Source organism: Macaca mulatta, chromosome 9, assembly GCF_049350105.2.
Source record: "Macaca mulatta isolate MMU2019108-1 chromosome 9, T2T-MMU8v2.0, whole genome shotgun sequence".
In the NCBI taxonomy this organism is placed as follows: Eukaryota; Metazoa; Chordata; class Mammalia; order Primates; family Cercopithecidae; genus Macaca; species Macaca mulatta.
This window is the reverse complement of record NC_133414.1, coordinates 124,941,184-124,958,216: the sequence shown is the minus strand read 5'-3', so window position 1 is coordinate 124,958,216 and position 17,033 is coordinate 124,941,184. Positions and strand designations below refer to the sequence as shown.

Below are 17,033 nucleotides of genomic sequence, written 5' to 3'. Positions count from 1 at the left end.
GACTTTTTGACACCATTACAACTTCAAATACAGCAGCAGGCAGGCTGTTTTCCTCGGATTTGAAATACTGAAATGATCTGACAGTTTTAAAGAAAAGATGTGCAAAAAAAAAAAAAAAAAAGGAGAAAGAGAGGGAGAGAAAGACAGTTGCTTTTCCTTTCTTTCTTTTTTTTCCCCCTCCCTTCTTCTATGGGTTGATAATCTCTGGATGCTGTTTGGTAATGAAAACCCAATCACTGAGGTCATTATCTGATGAGGTTTTTGGAACAGGCAGGCTTTCTTCCCCCTCTTTATTTCTTTACTTAATGATAACCCTCAATGGGCTTGCCCCGCATGGGATGGCCAGAGCCGCACAATTTTGTTCACCATTAATTTCAGCCTTTGAAGCTCAGGGCTCAGAAGCAGTAGCAAAGCAAACCCCCCACCAAGCTGGTTCCAAAATAAGACAATCCAGCCTGCCTTAAACAGAATAGCAAATGGCCTCCCAGCCCAGGCCCCGCAGCTGACGTCAGGCCCCACTGCATTTGCAGGCATTTGCCTTCAACATGGATCATTTAAAACTCTTTACAACTTAAGAGACTTTAATTAAATTGCTTTTGATTCTGGAGTGGGGTAGCATCCACTTTATTTATTCTGTCAGGGAAACTGTTTAGTCCGCATGAATTTTATATGGCAAGGGCTTCCTTCTCTTCTTCCTCCTCCACGTCTTCATCTTCCCCCCAAACCACTCCCTTAAACATCATTTTTAACAAGGGCTCCCAACTTGAGAAATATTTGTCAAAGTCCACACACTAAGTACCTAGGACCTTTCACAGATCGAATTCTCTATCTGCTTCAAGTTTGTGGACGTTATTCCTTTCCCGGTGGGGCAGGGAAGGAGGGAGAGCAATTGGCCTCTGCTGGGGATCCCCTAAATCTTTTCTGCAGCCTCCAGGAGGACCAGGAAGGAGTTGAGGGAACCTTCTGACCAGTTTCCTCACAAAGCACTCACTAGCCTGGCCTAGGTGGTTGCTCTCAAGGAGGTTTGATGGAGCTGTTAGGCCAAGGGTTATCTGTTCATATTCTTCCCACTCCCAAGGTTGAACTGGGGTAAAATCACAGTCAAGAGCAGATAAAGACATAGAACTTGAACGAAAAAAGCTATCGAGAGGTGAGCAATGCACTCCTCCTTTCTCATTTTGTCTACTTCAACACGAACGCCAGGATTCAGTGAAATATTTAGGAGGCGGCAAGTTTAGATGATCCGATCAACCTTGCTTGCTAGGTGGCCTTGGGAAGAGTCTGCTGCATTGTAGACGGGATGGCCGTGCGAAGTGCAGCTGGTAACTGGTTATACACTTCAGCTAATATCAACAGTTTCGAAGGAAGCCACCGGAGGGGCTGGTGTAATACTCGACGACTATTCGTGTGTCGGAATGAGAAAAGGGTTGTTTGTTTGTTTCCTTGCTTTTTAATGGTTCTTAGATGTGGTTAGCATGTACAGCATTCCGTTATCAGAATACAAGATTCTTGCTGAGACGGATCCCTTAAGCCGACAGGAAAATTAGCATAGCTTCCTGCTCCTTCTCTGTCCTGCTTCCCTCGGCCAAAATCCCACACCATCCCTCCGAAGTAAAGGCTGCAGCTTTATTTACACAATACTAAATGATTTATCTGAACACATGCAGGCCTTGGCCTGTTTCGATAAGTGCAATTTCTCTGGTGGATTCTGCCATTCTGCATTTCCTCTCTAAACCATAATGGTTTTCTTCTGAGTTGGGAAAAATATCAAGCACTACATCCAGGTGATCTTGATCCATGGGCACAGGTGGTTAGCATTTTTGATGAAGAGAACAGGTTTGCTTTTCAAGGATTCAAAGCTTCTAATTATATTCCAAAGATAGTACGGACCAGTAAGTGCCTATGAAGTCTTGAGAAAAACACATTCTGCTTTGTGACTGGGGGGGGAAGCGACCTCAGCTTGGGCAACTTTTAAGCCTGATCACAAATGAGCTCATTTTGAACGCAATGCCTGGTTACCTCAGACAGAAAGAAATGAAAAGAAAAAAATCACAGAGCATATTAGAAGTTTGAATACATAGTGAATTCAGGAAAGGCTTGCTAACATTTGTTAGCTAAAAAACCCAAGCCGTTCCTTTTGTAACAATCCACCATCCTCTATTCTTTTAAAGGAGGTTAGGGAACGTTTTCCGGGAAGTTTATCTCTGGCGGACCCTCCTATAGGACTCTCCCATATTTATAATCACATTTGAAATTTCACACTGATGGAGTCATGCTCTTGCTCTTACTGAAATATTCATGGTCTCTTTACATACTGGAATGGATGTGGAGAGAACCTTGTCAGACCTTTTGCATGTATGAGGACTGCTTTTGGCAGTGCAGATATTAAAACCGAAAGGATACAGAGATGCTTACACAGGTCAGGGAAGACGAGGTCACAATTAAATCCCGTGCCAGGGCTCACTTTGCCAGCAGATTCTGGGGAGTATGGGATTTGGGGAAGGCAAGGAAATATTTCCTGAAGCCAGTAATCAAAGTTGTGAACAGTGAATATTGGGCAGGCTCAGCAAAAATATTCTTGGGTTTTCAAAAAAAAAATTATGCAATAGAAAAACAGGGAAAGTGCTAAGTCAATTTCCTGTACAACTGACATTAAATACCGACCTTTACAATGAAAGCACTCAAGCAGGTTGATGACCATATTCATGAGGCCTGGGTAGGAACAGGGCTGGCTTGCCGGACTGGGTCACTGACTCCATCCCCTGCTTTTTGCTGCCTTTTTATCCTCGGACATCACAGAAGAGCTTTTCAGCAACAAGAGGCGTGTGACAAACAGAAGCTCTCGTGACTGACTCATCATGTCCTCTCCCAAACCACGGCCCTTGACACGTCCAAAGGGCTAAGAGGAGTGTCACCGGGCTATTTTGGCTAGTTGATGACATTAGCAAAAAGGCAAATAAACATTCACCTTCCCGTCTAAAAAACGAATCTGGGTGAAGACAAACCTCGAAAAGGAAACCAACCCACATGCAAACAGGAATAGAAAATATTTTTACACTCTTTGCACTTCAGCCCAACGGCGGTGAGGGAGAGAGAGGGTCACCCAGGGCCTGTCAGTGCAACAGAATGATTCATGTGACCATTTTGTCTTAATTACTCAGAACAAGCTGTTGTTGCTGTTTATCAAGGGAGAGCAGATACATCAGTGTCTTCTGACAGAAAAAGTGATCGCCATCAGGATGGTGATGACCACGACGATCCCTAGGATGACGAGCAGGATGCGGTTCTGGATGATTCTAGGAGACAGCAAAGGAGAAAAAACACACACAGATAAGTGGAGGGCCTTCCCACAAATGCCGTCCGAGGCCAGGGTGGCTAATCAAACGGCAGCTTCGCAGGTGGGGGTGGGGAGCGTGTGCATGCATGTGCGTGTGCATGTGTGTGTGTGTGTGAAGAGAGATCACGCAGCTTTCTGGTTCTACAAACGATCCACGAGAAAACGAAAGACTCCACACGATTGTCACGCTGCCCTCCGAGAAATGCTTACTGCAAAGCGAAGGCGAATCAAATGGCTCTCTGGGCTCAGAATACCATGTAGTCTCTTTAAGCGATCAAGAGCCCTTTGCGAGCTTCTCTTTTTAATTTAAAAGGTGAGACAAGCCTCATTTTTTTGCAGTGTTTCCTGTTAAAGTAAAAGACTCCGAGGAAACACATGTCAGTAAGGTACTTACCTGCATAAAAATACCTGGGGAAAAGTAAAAGAGAGACTAAGGAAGAAAAGGATGGAATTGAGAAGCAAGTGTCAAATGTGCAGCTTAGGCTGTGAAACCGTCATCTGTCACTGGGGCTCACGCTCCGTTACGCCAGGAGGAAACGTTACATTTGCTCCATAGCAAAAAAGATGGAAATGAGAAATATACAATGTACTCAAGGTGCCTGTTGTGCATCTGTTGCTGGGCCCTCACCTCCAGGGGTTCCACCCTCCCTGGGATCTGGCTGGGCTGCGTGCTGATGGGGAACCAGCAACTCAGAAGGGGGACCAGAGTGGAGACACACGCTCCCAGATGCCTGCAGAGAGCTTCTGATGAGGTTGTTTCATAATTTGTTACCTCATTCGGAGAAAAGAGGTCGAACATCAGAGTGCTTTGTTGAGAGTTTCAAAGGGAACCTAGGTCAAACAGCCGTGCCCACGCTCGCTCTCACAGAGCTGCACGGAAATAGAGACATAGGCTGGCTGGCAGTCTAGCCAGCTATCTGTCCAGCTCAAAACCCCACGGCAAACCCCACCCAGCCCTCCTCCAAATTCCAAGCAGCAAAAGGCCTCCTGCCCTACTCCAGTCTCCAAACACTGGCCATGGGTATTCCATGGGGAGGAGCTGGGGGGGTGAAGCCGGGCCCCCCCACGGAACAGAGACCCCACACCCCTACTTTGTATCTTCACACACACAAATATTTGCAGGGTCTCTGCAGCCTTTTCTAGTTCCTAGATGAGTTTATTTCCCGGAAGGATGACATCAGGTTGTAGTTTTAGTAGGATTCCTCCTCACCCGTCCCCTCCTTCTCCAAACCTAAACGGTTGAATGGAAACTGTCATATCAGACCAACCCACTCCCTTGTGGCCCCCTAAAAGGACGAGCTCCTTCTCCTCCTGACAGGTTACAAAATGATCACATTTGCTGACACGTCTTCCGCAAAACTGCCTTCGTGCCTCTGTCCACTCTCCTCGCAGGAGATGAATGGCCCACTTGGTCCTCATTTATCACGCAAGGCTCGGCTAAGATCTGTCTTGTTTAGTTCTTCCCTTCCCCACTAGAAAGTCTGCACTCCGACATTCATTCTTCTGTGATGACAGCTAATTCAGACTTAACAGGCCATACTTACTCAAGAGGCAGGAAGATTCTCTGTCCCCCAAATAAATAAATAAATAAAAACAGGACTTCATGGCTTATTATAGGGAGGCTAATTATGAACACTGATCGGTGCTACTTAGTGGCTCTGTTTAAAACCCAAACTGATTTCTTTCCCCCTTTTCTCTGGAAAGGACAGAAGTCTTCAGAACAGCCCCTACACATCCCATTTGCCCAAGTCACTGTCAAAATCTCTATTTACCACAGTCACCCTCATCAGACTTGCAAAGGAAATCAGCAAAATTGAAACTCAGCAGTGAAACAGATTAAAAGCATGAAAACTCTTTAAAATTCTGCCTACAGTAATCTACAGTAGTGTCTCTTGTACAGCTTGGTTGACAACCATTTTATTTGTGGGTTGAGGACCCCAAGGCATCCATGATGCTAATTTAGAAAGGATTAGCTGTGGGTGTTACTTGTTCAATCTGAGGCATGGTAAGAAATATGAATACACAGGAATCCCTAAATCCTCAGCTCTTCCCTAGCCTTCCTAATTGGGCTTCACCCCCTCCCTGGTGCACCCACAGGGCCTGGTGGCTTCCCCTCCACCGCCCGCTTCCAAGGGCCCAACCTGTGTGGACTGGGGCCGTGTGGAATTCACCTCTACCACCCCACACATGGCACAGTTGCTGGCACACAGGCACTCAAGAGAACTGCCCAAAGAGTGATCATGAAAGAATGCAGTCTCTGGTAACTGTAATCTTCCATTCAAAGGACGGTGGAGAAGAAGTCTGTGCAATTAATTTGCAGGAAAATCTCAGGGAGTCTGCATGGAAAAGGCTAAAGTTCAAAGTTGAAGCAAGCCCCACCAAAGATGAAACTTCCTACCATCACGCCTTCTCAGAGCATGACTGGGTCTTCTCCCCAAGCTAGAGGGAACTCCCTGTGTGCTGGGTGGGGGCGGGGTGTCAGCAGGAAAGGGCATTTGCTTTCAAACCAAATGCCGGCAGACATTTGGGACGCAGAGTAGATGGGGGTGGGGAAAGAGTTGGAACAGAGAGAGCTCTAAGTAAGCTCGACTGGCTGGGCCGTCCACCCAGCTTTGGACCTCAAAGGAGTTGTGCAAATGTGGTCTCCCTCAGGACCAGAAAAGTGAACTCTCAGGGCATCTGGGTGGATAGGACTGAGCCAGTTTGGAAGGGGGGAATACAGGCTGGCACTGGTGGGCCCCATCTGTGAGGAAGCCTAGTTGCAATCGCAGCCAGGGGCTGCCGGCCCATATTGCTGTAGGCAAAGCAGAAAGGAATGCAGAGTTTGGAGAGAATTAGAAAAACCAGCCAGGCCGAGGGGTTCCCAGCTAGTGAGATGGTGGCGAAGGAACTTGGGGAGAAGCCCAAAGTAACTTCCTCCTAACTTTGGGCAAGCGGGGAGCTTTCTGTTGAACTAGGTCTGCAGCAAGCCGTCTTAATCTCCCTTTTGAAAATGCAAAGTGTGTTTACCCAGTAAATAATTTAAGAAAGAATATACACTTGAAAGAAGACATCCATTGAAACAGCCAGGCTAAATTGCCTCCAGGCAAAAACTTGTGCATTTGCATGCTGCATTCTATTAAATGAGCACACTGTGGCTTTAAAAGAATGCAGAGCCAAAATAAAAGGAATGTGGGCCCGAAACATCAAGGATTCTCCAAGTTTACATTATGAATCACAGTGCTGTTGATACAAGATGAATTAACCATTTACTTTGAGGCTGAACTCACAAAGTACTATTGAAAGTACTGATCCCCATGTGGAACCCAGGGAGCAGTTAATCTTTCCATTGCCAGTCTCCTCCCAGCCTGGAAATGAGCTCCTGCGTGTGGCAGCCGGAATCACAGAAGGCTGGTTCCAGTGCAGGGGACAGGCGCGGCACCTGGCACAGCTCTCTGCTCTTGCTCGAGGAGCCCAGGAATTCCACTGGAGCAGGCATTACGAGTGTTCTCCAATATCCGGTTCTCCTCTACTTCCAGGCATGGATGCACTCACCTTAATGTTAGGCGTGGTCTTGGAACTAGCTTTGGCTAAAGAAGTGAGAGCAAAAGTTCTCAGTGTCACTCCCAGGTGGAGGCATCTAACTTCCAGTGTTTGTCTCTCTAGCTGGCTCTTCCTGCGGTTTTGACTGGGGGGGTGGGGACTGTATCGTTCCAGAGAGTGCAAGTTACAGGACGGTGGTAACATCTTCTGCCCGGATCCTGCAGTCATCATGTAAAGAGCCACTGTCCTGGAGACACACCTGGACTCCCGGTGGACTTGCGTTGAGCCACTGAGGACTGGGGGTTGTTTTTCACTGCCGAATACCATAAGCTACCCTGAGTGATACGCTACTGTCCGCCTCTCAGACAAGAGGAGGCATCTGGCCAAGCCAAGAGAGGCTCTGGTTTCATGTATTTCAGAAGCCAAGGTATGATGAGGACTGATAAGATTTTTTTTTTTTTTTCCTTGAAGAACAGGTTTTCAAGAGCTGGGAAACTGACCTCTTGGTCACGACACTTTTCACTGAGGAATCAGGAGCTTCTTCCAGCCAATGCCCCTGTGTATTGATGAGTGATGATACCATGCACGAGGCCTCACCAGGCCTAGCCAGGCGTCTGCTTCCTGTGTGTAGCAGATCCACGGTGGCTGCGTTCGTTTCCCTATTCCGCACAGCTGACGCTCCCCCAGCTCCAGGGGTACAGCTGTGACTGAGGCTGCCATGGTCAGTACATTCCATGCCCCTGGCCATGGTAACTGGACCAGGAGCAGGCTTGTGACTGAAGCCCATTCAACAGAGTGGATCTCAGCAACTTTGCTTGAAATGCCAGGTCACCTGGACAGTTTGGTGTGTGGATGTCAGGCTGGATCCACTGCAGCCCTTTTGATTATGGAGGGAAGCCAACCCAAGAAAGAAGCTGACCCACAGTGGGCAGAGAAATAGAACCCCAGTCCTGAAGACAGAGAACTTTAATTTTTAATTTTTTTTTTTTTGTTTTTGAGACGGAGTCATGCTCTGTCTTCAGGCTGGAGTGCAGTGGTGCGATCTCAGCTCACTGCAACCTCCGCCTCCCAGGTAGCTGGGATTATAGCCTCAGCCTCCAGAGTAGCTGGGGTTACAGGCATCTGCCACCACGTCTGGCTAATTTTTGTATTTTTAGTAGAGATGGGATTTCACCACGTTGGCCAGCTTGGTTCCAAACTCCTGACCTCAGGTGATCTGCCCACCTCAGCCTCCCAAAGTGCTGGGATTACAAGTGTGAGCCACCATGCCAGGCCGACAGTGAACTTCCTTTTTTTGTTTTAATCAAACCACCCTTTCTTTGGACTTTAACTTATATGAGAAAATAAACTGACTTTATTTTCCAAAGTCAGTTTGAATTGGGTCTTCTGTTATTTATGACCAAAAAGCATTTTTAGGTTGAGTCACCCTGATTCCAAACCAAGTCCTTGATCTATGACATACGTGCATTCTTCCCTCCTCTTCCAAGAGGCATTTCCTGGCTATGCCCCTCTTGTATTCTCCCATCTCCCTACGCATCTCTCTTTCCAGTACATTGACTACAGTCCCCAGTAAAAAGTGGACCTTCCACAGACCGAATTTCCTTTGTCTTTTGTATCCCTGATGCCTAACACAGAGCTTGGCATAAATGTTCTCAAAAAATGCTTGCTGATGAAGAAATGAGAGACTCTACCTACATGTGCTCAGGGTCACGTGGTTACTGTTCTCCTGATTTCTAAGGGCTGCTTGTAGACAAGCACAGCTTTAGGACTTAGCTGTTAGCCACTGTCCCATTCAGGATGCCAGCAGAGTCCCAACTCTTTTACAAGCCTGTATTCATTAGCTGGAGAGTGGCAGACACTTTACAGGTTCAGAGCCGCATCCTGTACCTGCCTTCCTGCCTGGCTGACTGGCCCTGAATAACGATGCCCCACCTTTGGGGTCTGACAGAACAGTAATTAGCAACCGTGAAAGCATGGGATAAATTCTGAGCAAAGGAGCCCGGATCTGCTTCTCTCGAGGCACTTCCCAAAACATGGGCCAAGGGAAAGCTCTTTACATTCTATATCCAATTCAACGTTAGTATTCACCAGAAAGAAATGAAAACAGGGGTAGGAGAAACAGTTGATCGTCATCTGCCTCAAACACTCACTTTAATTGGAAGGGTTATTTTCAGAGCTGGGGACATGTTTGCCTCTGAGCTAGAGCTGTGTGGTTATCATGCTGCCTACTAATGCCCATCTTGGGTCTTCCATGTCCTGCATCTCTAGGAGGAATCCTCAGCCCCATCCCAAGAATTCAGGGAGGCTGACCCCACTCTGATTCCACAGGCGGGCATAGGACCCAGGCAGGCCCAGCCAATTATAGCTTTCTAGCTCTTGCACTACCCTTGGCTCAAGGACTGGTCTGCCACCCAAGCCAGATGGAGTTCCTCTTGGGATTCTTACTGGAAAATCAGGAAAAAGATACTGTTTTTACTGAGATTGACTGTCAGGACAGTGAGAACCTGGAGCTGCCAAGGACCATTCTTACTACCGTACCGGACGAGGCTGCCTGAAAGAAGCCGACACCAGAGGAATGCAGAGCCGAGAGATGAAGAAAAGGAGACGGATTCCTGAAGACATATTTGAACCCCCGCTTCCTCTTCCTGCTGTGTGCCTGAAACCTGAAGAGTCACACTCAGCTTCCCAGCTACAGGAGCCAAACAATTCCCCATTGACTGGAGCAAGTATGGTTGGGGATTCTCTCATGTTCTTTTTTTTCTTTTTTTCTTTTTTGAGACGCAGTCTCGCTTTGTCAACCAGGCTGGAGTGCAGAGGAGCAATCTCAGCTCACTGTAACCTCCACCTCCTGGGTCCAAGTGATTCTCCTGCCTCAGCCTCCTGAGTAGCTGAGATTACAGGTGCTGCCACCAAACCAGGCTAATTTTTGTATTTTTAGGAGAGATGAGGTTTCGCCATGTTGGCCAGGCTGGTCTTGAACTCCTGACCTCAGGTAATCTGCCCACCTGAGCCTCCCAAAGTGCTGGGATTACACACATGAGGCACTGTGCCCGGCCTCTCACTTTAAATCATACGGACTGTACTGGATTGAACAGTGTCCCTGCAAATTCATGTCCACCTGGAACCTCAGAAGGTGACCTTATTTGGAAATAGGGTCCTTTTTATTTTTTATTTTTAAGGGACAGAGTCTTGGCCTATTGCCCAGGCTGGAGGGCACTGGTGCAATCATAGCTCACTGCAGCCTTGAACTCTTGGGCTCAAGTGATCCTCCCGCCTCAGCCTCCCAGGTAGCTAGGACTACAGGCATGCACCACTGCACCTGGCTAATTTTTAAATTTTTTGTGCCGGGCGTGGTGGCTCAAGCCTGTAATCCTAGCACTTTGGGAGGCTGAGATGAGCGGATCACGAGGTCAGGAGATCGAGACCATCCTGGCTAACACGGTGAAACTCCGTCTCTACTAAAAAATACAAAAAAAAAAAAAAACAAAAAAAACTAGCTGGGCGAGGTGGCGGGTGCCTATAGTCCCAGCTACTTGGGAGGCTGAGGCAGGAGAATGGTGATCTTATCTTGGGTTTCATGATGACTGTTTTCCATGTCTCCAACTTCTTCCCCATGGCTGCACTGCACGTTTACTGTGGATCTACACTAAGTCCTCCTCCAAAGGACAGGTCAGTCCCAGCCGGGTTCACAGAAGCTTTGCATGCAGCTGTGGGGCTCACAGTCTTTGGGAGCTGTTGATTCTTACATCTCAGAATAAGAATTTCCATTCATGAGCAGAGCAGTTTCCTGAAGTCATGTGAGATAAGGGGACTGAGGGGGCATGTGCCACAACACTCATTTCACAAAACTCCTGCCTCTGGAATAGGCCATTTAAAACAGGAAGAAGGCTAGGTGCAGTGGCTCATGCCTGAAATCCCAGCACTTTGGGAGGCTGAGGCAGGAGGATCGCTTGAGCTTAGGAGTTTGAGACTAGCCTGGGCAACATAAAGAGATCCCCCATCCCTGTGGAAAAAAAAAAAAGGCAGGTGTGGTGGCATGTACTTGTGCTCCCAGCTACTAAGGAGGCTGAGGTAGGAGAATTGCTTAAGCCTGAAGTTGAAATCACAATGAGCCATGATTGCACCGCTGCATTCCAGCCTGGGTGACAGAGCGAGACCCTATCTCAAAAATAAAAAAAAATAAGGCCGGGCACGGTGGCTCACGCCTGCAATCCCAGCACTTTGGGAGGTGGAGGTGGGCAGATCACTTGAGGTCAGGAGTTTGAGACCAGCCTGGCCAACATGGTAAAATCCCATCTGTACTAAAAATATAAAAATTAGCCAGGTGTGGTGGCAAGTGCCTGTAGTCCCAGCTCCTCAGGAGGCAGAGGCAGGAGAATTGCTTGAACCCGGGAGGTGGAAGTTGCAGTGAGTCAAGATCTTGCCACTGTACTCCAGCCTGGGTGACAGAGTGAGACTCCATCTCAAAATAATAATAATAATAATAATAATAATCATCATCATCATCATCATCATCATCAAAATAGGAAGAAAACTAGATGCTGTCTCTGGGCCAATCTACCAAGCCATCATCAGCCACTAGTAGCCCCAAATGGCTAACATCAATTTAGGTGTAGTCAGTCATCTGAGAGACCTGAGGGACTGGGACACAGGAGGGACGAGTTTTGATGGGCAGGGAGATGAGCACTTTCTCCAGCAAGGAACCAAGGAGCCAGAGCCAGTCCCTGAGCCCTGGCATATCTAGATTAGGTCCTGACTGAGGACTAGAGTCGCTTTGCCCTGTTTCTAAATTTTTGTTAATACTTAGAGCTTAACAGGAATCAGCAAACTCTGTCTGTAGAGGGCCAGACAGTCAGTATATTAGTGTGCTAGGGCTGGCATAACAAAGTCGCACAGACTGGGTGGCTTCAACAACAGAAAGTGATTGTCTCCCAGCTCTGGAGGCCGAAGTGCAAGGTCAAGGTGTCGGCAGGGTTGGTTCCCTGAGAGAGCAGTGCAAGGGTCTGATGCATTCCCTCATCTCTGCCTTTGTTTTCACAAGGTGGTATCTCTATGTGAGTGCCTGTGTTCAAGTTTCTCCTTTTAATAAGGACACCGATCACATTGGCTCAGGGGCCCACCCTATTCCCGTACCTCGTCTTAACTAATTGCATTTGCAAAGACATTATTTCCAAATAAAGTCATATTCTGAGGTACTAGAGGTTAGTACTTCGACATATGAATTAAGGTGAGGGGCTGCAATTTAACCCATAACTAAACATTTTAGGCTTTGGGGACTCCACAGTCTGTCACAACTGCTCAGCTTTGTTCTTGTAGTGTAAAGCGGAGCCAGTGACGTATGTCAATGAATAAGCATGGCTGTGTTCCAATGAAGTCTTTATTTACAGACACTGGAATCTGAGTTGTATAATTCTGAATCTGTATAATTTTCACGTGTCAAAAATTCTTCTTTTGAATTTTTTTCAACCATTTAAAAATGTAAAACTACTATTAGCCTGTGGCTAAAACAGGAGGAAGGCTGGATAAGGCCCACTGTCTGTGATTTGACCACTCATGATCTAAAAGCTAAAAGCTACTGGCTGGGCACAGTGGCTCACAACTGAAATCTCCACACATTGGGGAAGCTACGGTGGCAGGATCACTTGAGGGCAGGAATTTGAGACCAGCCTGGGCAACATGGTGAGACCCAAGTCTCTACAAAAAGTAAAAAAAAAAAAAAAAAAAGCCGGGCGTGGTGGGGCACACCTTTAGTCCCAGCTACTCTGGAGGCTGAGGTGGGAGGATTGCTTAAGTCCAGGAGTTCAAGGCTGCAGTGACCTGTGATCGCACGACTGCACTCCAGCCTGGGAGACAGAGAAGGACTCTGTCTCAGAAAAAAAAAAAAAAACAAAACAACATCTAAAATCTACCTAGGGTGGCCCTCCTTGGTTGAAGAATGTGGTGGTCTTGGACAAGGCGTGAGCTGCACAGACAGGTCTGGCAGGTCTGGCCGAAGTCCCTCTGAAGAACAAAGGAAACACAGAGTCCCTGCCCTATGGGAACTTATGGTGTCACAATGAGCAATCAATGAATGACAGAAGCCTCACAACAAAGGCCGCAATCAGAGTAATGCCAGGGCCGGGACAATGTGTTGTGTACCCATAATCCAGTATTTACCTGGGGTGACCTAGAGCAAGTCACCCCATGACATTTGGGTTTCAGTTTCTTCCCAAACAAAATCAGCCAACTCACCAACCACCCCAGGGAGGAAGGAGAGGATTAGCTCATTAAAGATTGTAAAGCACTTTGAAAAGCTCTTTACATGTGTGCAGTTGGCAAATCATTCTGTAAAAGGAGATGGTATTTCAGGAAAGGTGAGAGGCACTGGTTGTCAGAGGCTGGAGAAGCTGCCTAGGAAACTTCCAGTGGCTGGATGGGAAGGTGGAGGCAGTAATCCAGGAAGCTGCTGCTTCCCAAGCCTTCCAGGCTTCTGGTTCCCACAGGCTGGTATCCATCTGGGCCTCATGCTGACAGTCTCCCGAGCACAGCCGAGCCTTCTCTCCCACAAACATCAAAAGGGAGGGGAGGGCATCGCATTGGCTGGCTCAGGGATACCTTCCCAGCCTGGGAAGGCAGCCAACAAGTACCTGTCAGAGCCCACTGATAAGTCTGATGGGTTTTGATCAGTAATGTGTAGTTACATTGCACTCTATGTTGCCAAATGTGTACCTCAAATTTCAGCCTGGGCACCATGGCCACTGCCATTCTTAAATATGGACTTGACAATGGCAGGGGGCCTGCAGAGTGGCTTTGCTGGCTGCAGACTCCCAGATAGGATCAAGGCAGCTCGCTTCAATCAAAGGGCTTGGAAAGAACTTGAAGAGAATTAAATAAGGATGTTCTAGAAATGTAAGGTATATTTAACTCCTCACATGTCTGTAGATGGCTAGAGCTGGAAAAGGCCTCCACGCCCTAGTCTAAATTCTTCATTTTGTTTTATTTTTTTAGAGACAGGGTCTCACTCTGTTGCCCAGGCTGGTGTGCAGTGGCACAATCACAGCTCACTGCAGCCTTCACCTCCTGGGCTCGAGTGATCCTCCCACCTCAGCCTCCTGAGTAGCTGGGATCACAGGTGCACATCACCACATCTGGCTTAGATTCTTCATTTTAGAGTTGAGGACACTGAGGTCCTGAGAGGGGAAGATATGTGCCCAGGGTCAGCTACCTGGGGCACAGCCAGGTCTTCCGGCCCCAGGCCCACTCTTGTTTCACTATCACACTCTTTCTCATTCAAGTGGTCACTGCCTCTCACGGTGTCTGTACGTGACAGCAACTCAAACCCATCAGTGGCCCCACCTCTTCATAAGCCCAACCCAAACCCACTTCTCTCTAAAATGAAGAAGGAAGCTGGGCGTGGTGGCTCATGCCTGTAATCTCAGCACTTTGGGAGGCCAAGGTGGGTGGGTCACTTGAGATCAGGAGTTTGAGACCAGCCTGACCAACATGGTGAAACTCCATCTCTACTAAAAATACAAAATTAGCTGGGCGTGGTGGCAGATGCCTGTAACCCCAGCTACTTGGGAGGCTGAGGCAGGAGAATCGCTTGAACCTAGGAGGCAGAGGTTGTAGTGAGCCGAGATTGAACCATTGCACTCCAGCCTGGGCGACAAGAGTGAAACTCCATCTCAAAAAATAAATAAAATAAAATAAAAAGAAGAGGGGGCATGGGATGACTGGGAAAAGTGGCCCCCAACTCCAGGCCAAGGCTGAAGTGGGAAAAGAAGAGTAACATTAGAAGGAAGCTTTTTTCTTAAACCCAAGATTACTCAATTTCGAGGCTGCCCTTTTCTCTGAGAATATGCCCTTTCCACTGTTTCAGTGTCAAAATGTCCCTTGTTTTATGGAGTGATGACGAGTGTAGATGGCAGGGTTTTTCCCCAGTGTCCTTCTTTGGACATTGGAAATGTACTCTCCCTTGGAAATTACTCTCTCTTACTTGGCAAAATAAATAGTGGACAATCTTCCAATAGGCCTGTGCTTAAAAAAAACAAAAAAGGTCAATTCCAAGAAATCTGAACGTCTGTAAAGCATGGGGCTAGAAATTCCCACCCAGCAGTACTCTTTGGTGATTATTCTAGAGAATGCGGCTGCAACAACATCCGCTGCAGTGAGGACAGCTGCAGCCATGGCAGCAGGGATGCCTGCATGAGCAGCTCAGGTTGGCTGGGCTTTACTCTGGGCCAGGCGTTGTTCTGGCATTTTATACACTGTGCCTGAACCCTCACCACAACCCTATGAGCTGGGGCCTATTATCATCCCCATTTTTACAGAGGAGGTAACCGAAGCCTCAACCCACTTCTCCAGCCCCATCTTCTACCACTGTACAGCACACAGATCATTATTTATATAACCGTGTGTCTTAGAATCTTTACTAGATCCTTCTTGGTTCTTTGATGGAAGAGTCTTGGATATCTTTACATTGTTTTCTATAGACACAGTCACTGAGTACACAAACTTATTTTTACGTTTATTTTTTGAGACAAGGTCCCCGCTCCCAGGCTGGAGTGCAGTGGTACTGCCCACCACAGCCTCAACTTCCCGGGTTCGAGTGGTCTGCCTCAGCCTCCCGAATAGCTGGGACCACAGGTGCACGCCACTATGCCTGGCTAATTTACAAAAGTTTTTAGTAGAGATGCGTCTCCCTATGTTACCCAGGCTGGTCTCAAATTCCTGGGCTCCAGTGATCCTCCTGCCTTGGCCTCCCAAAGTGCTGGGATCACAGGTGCGAGCCACCACACCCAGCTGCAAGTTTATTTTTGTTGGTAGTGCAGGGCACTGATTAACCAAAGTCAGTCAATTCTTCACTCAGTGCCTAATGTAAATACGCAGTACATTACTAAGGTAATATTCATTTTATTCTGCAGCATATTTCATCAGCTTTCTTCAATCACTGGCACATTGCCTGTCTCCTTTCAGCCTTTTAAGGGGCTTACTTTATCTCTTCCAGGTAAACGTGTGATCACCTGATCCCTCACCAAAGAGTCTGAGACCTGATCACCTGATCCCTCACCAGAGTCTGAGACAGAAAGAATGGCAAGTGTTCTCTGGGAGCTGCCAATGACCTTGTAACACACGATTTTTTATTTTTAGGTGAGGGGATACACTATAGAAAGATTCAGGTCTGCTGAAGATTTATTGTAGTGGATCTGTTGGAACAGAGTTCTAGGCAGAAAGAAAATCAGATGGAAGAACTAGCTAGGCTCACTGTGCGAATCCGGGAAAGGACTACAGGTCCTTGAGTTTCCCCATCCATGAAATGGTAATAAAGGAAGCTCTCCCAAGTATCTTCCGCAAGGTTTGTGAAGATCTATATAACTTCTGGACAGACTTAAAAAGAAAGTACCTTTTCTGGTTTATTGCATACAAGATGTCATTGAATTTTTACAACTATCCTCATGTATTAGGACCTAGATCTGATGGCTCAGGCCTACCCAGGGAAAAGGCCAGGCCCACTCCAGAGGTGGCCCTGAAAGTTCTCAGCCCAGGGCAGACGTGATTGGTGTGTGGGCCAGGATGACCCCTCCGCAACCCCCAGCTTTAGGTACTCCTTATCTTCCCACTTCCTGCTGGCCATCCTGGGAAAATCTGCTTGAGAAGGTTCTCCACCTCCACTGAGTCCTGACCCTTTATTGAGATGCAAACTTCCTGCCCTCCTGAACTAGTAACCCACCAAGCTCTTTCCTGCATGAAGGTCCCTCATCCTTTTCAGCCTCCAGAGAAACCACAGACTACATTCGGGTGGAGGTTGAGCAACCACCCTCATTTTTGGAGCCAAATTGCTTGGATTCGAATCTAGGATCTACCACACACCAGTTGTACAGCATTGGTTAAGTTACTGCATTCCTTCTCTGAGATGACATCCTCTTGACTGTTTTAGTGTGAAAATGAAAATGTCCTTTATGCAGTGAGAGTAGGAGAAGATGTCCCAGTGTCTTTTCTTGGACATTAGAAATGTAGTCTCTCATTGGAAATTACTCTTTCTTACTTGGCAAAATAAAGAGTGAACAATCTACCATCAGGTCTCTATGAAAGAAAACAGTACCAATACAAGGAATTGGCGCGCTCCAAAGAGCCAATGCTGTGCTTTCCCTCTACTGGTAAAATGGGGCCAATAATAGCAGCATTCTGTTAATGA

At 47.3% G+C, this 17,033-nt stretch overlaps 1 protein-coding gene across 7 annotated transcripts in view; it reads right to left on the bottom strand.

Annotated features, from left to right (window-relative positions):
- VTI1A (vesicle transport through interaction with t-SNAREs 1A) overlaps positions 1–17,033 on the bottom strand; it is a 397,110-nt gene that overhangs the window by 28,398 nt on the left and 351,679 nt on the right. For 6 of the 7 annotated variants that reach the window (XM_015148195.3, XM_077947501.1, XM_015148192.3 and 3 more), the window contains one exon: positions 564–3,296. The exons of the other annotated variant lie outside the window; for it this stretch is intronic. Coding sequence is in view for 4 of the 6 variants with exons in the window: in XM_015148192.3 (XP_015003678.1) it covers positions 3,203–3,296 (94 nt within the window). In the remaining 2 variants the exon portion in view is untranslated. Of the gene's footprint in view, positions 1–563; positions 3,297–17,033 lie in introns of those variants that run through there. 7 annotated transcript variants of the gene reach the window in all.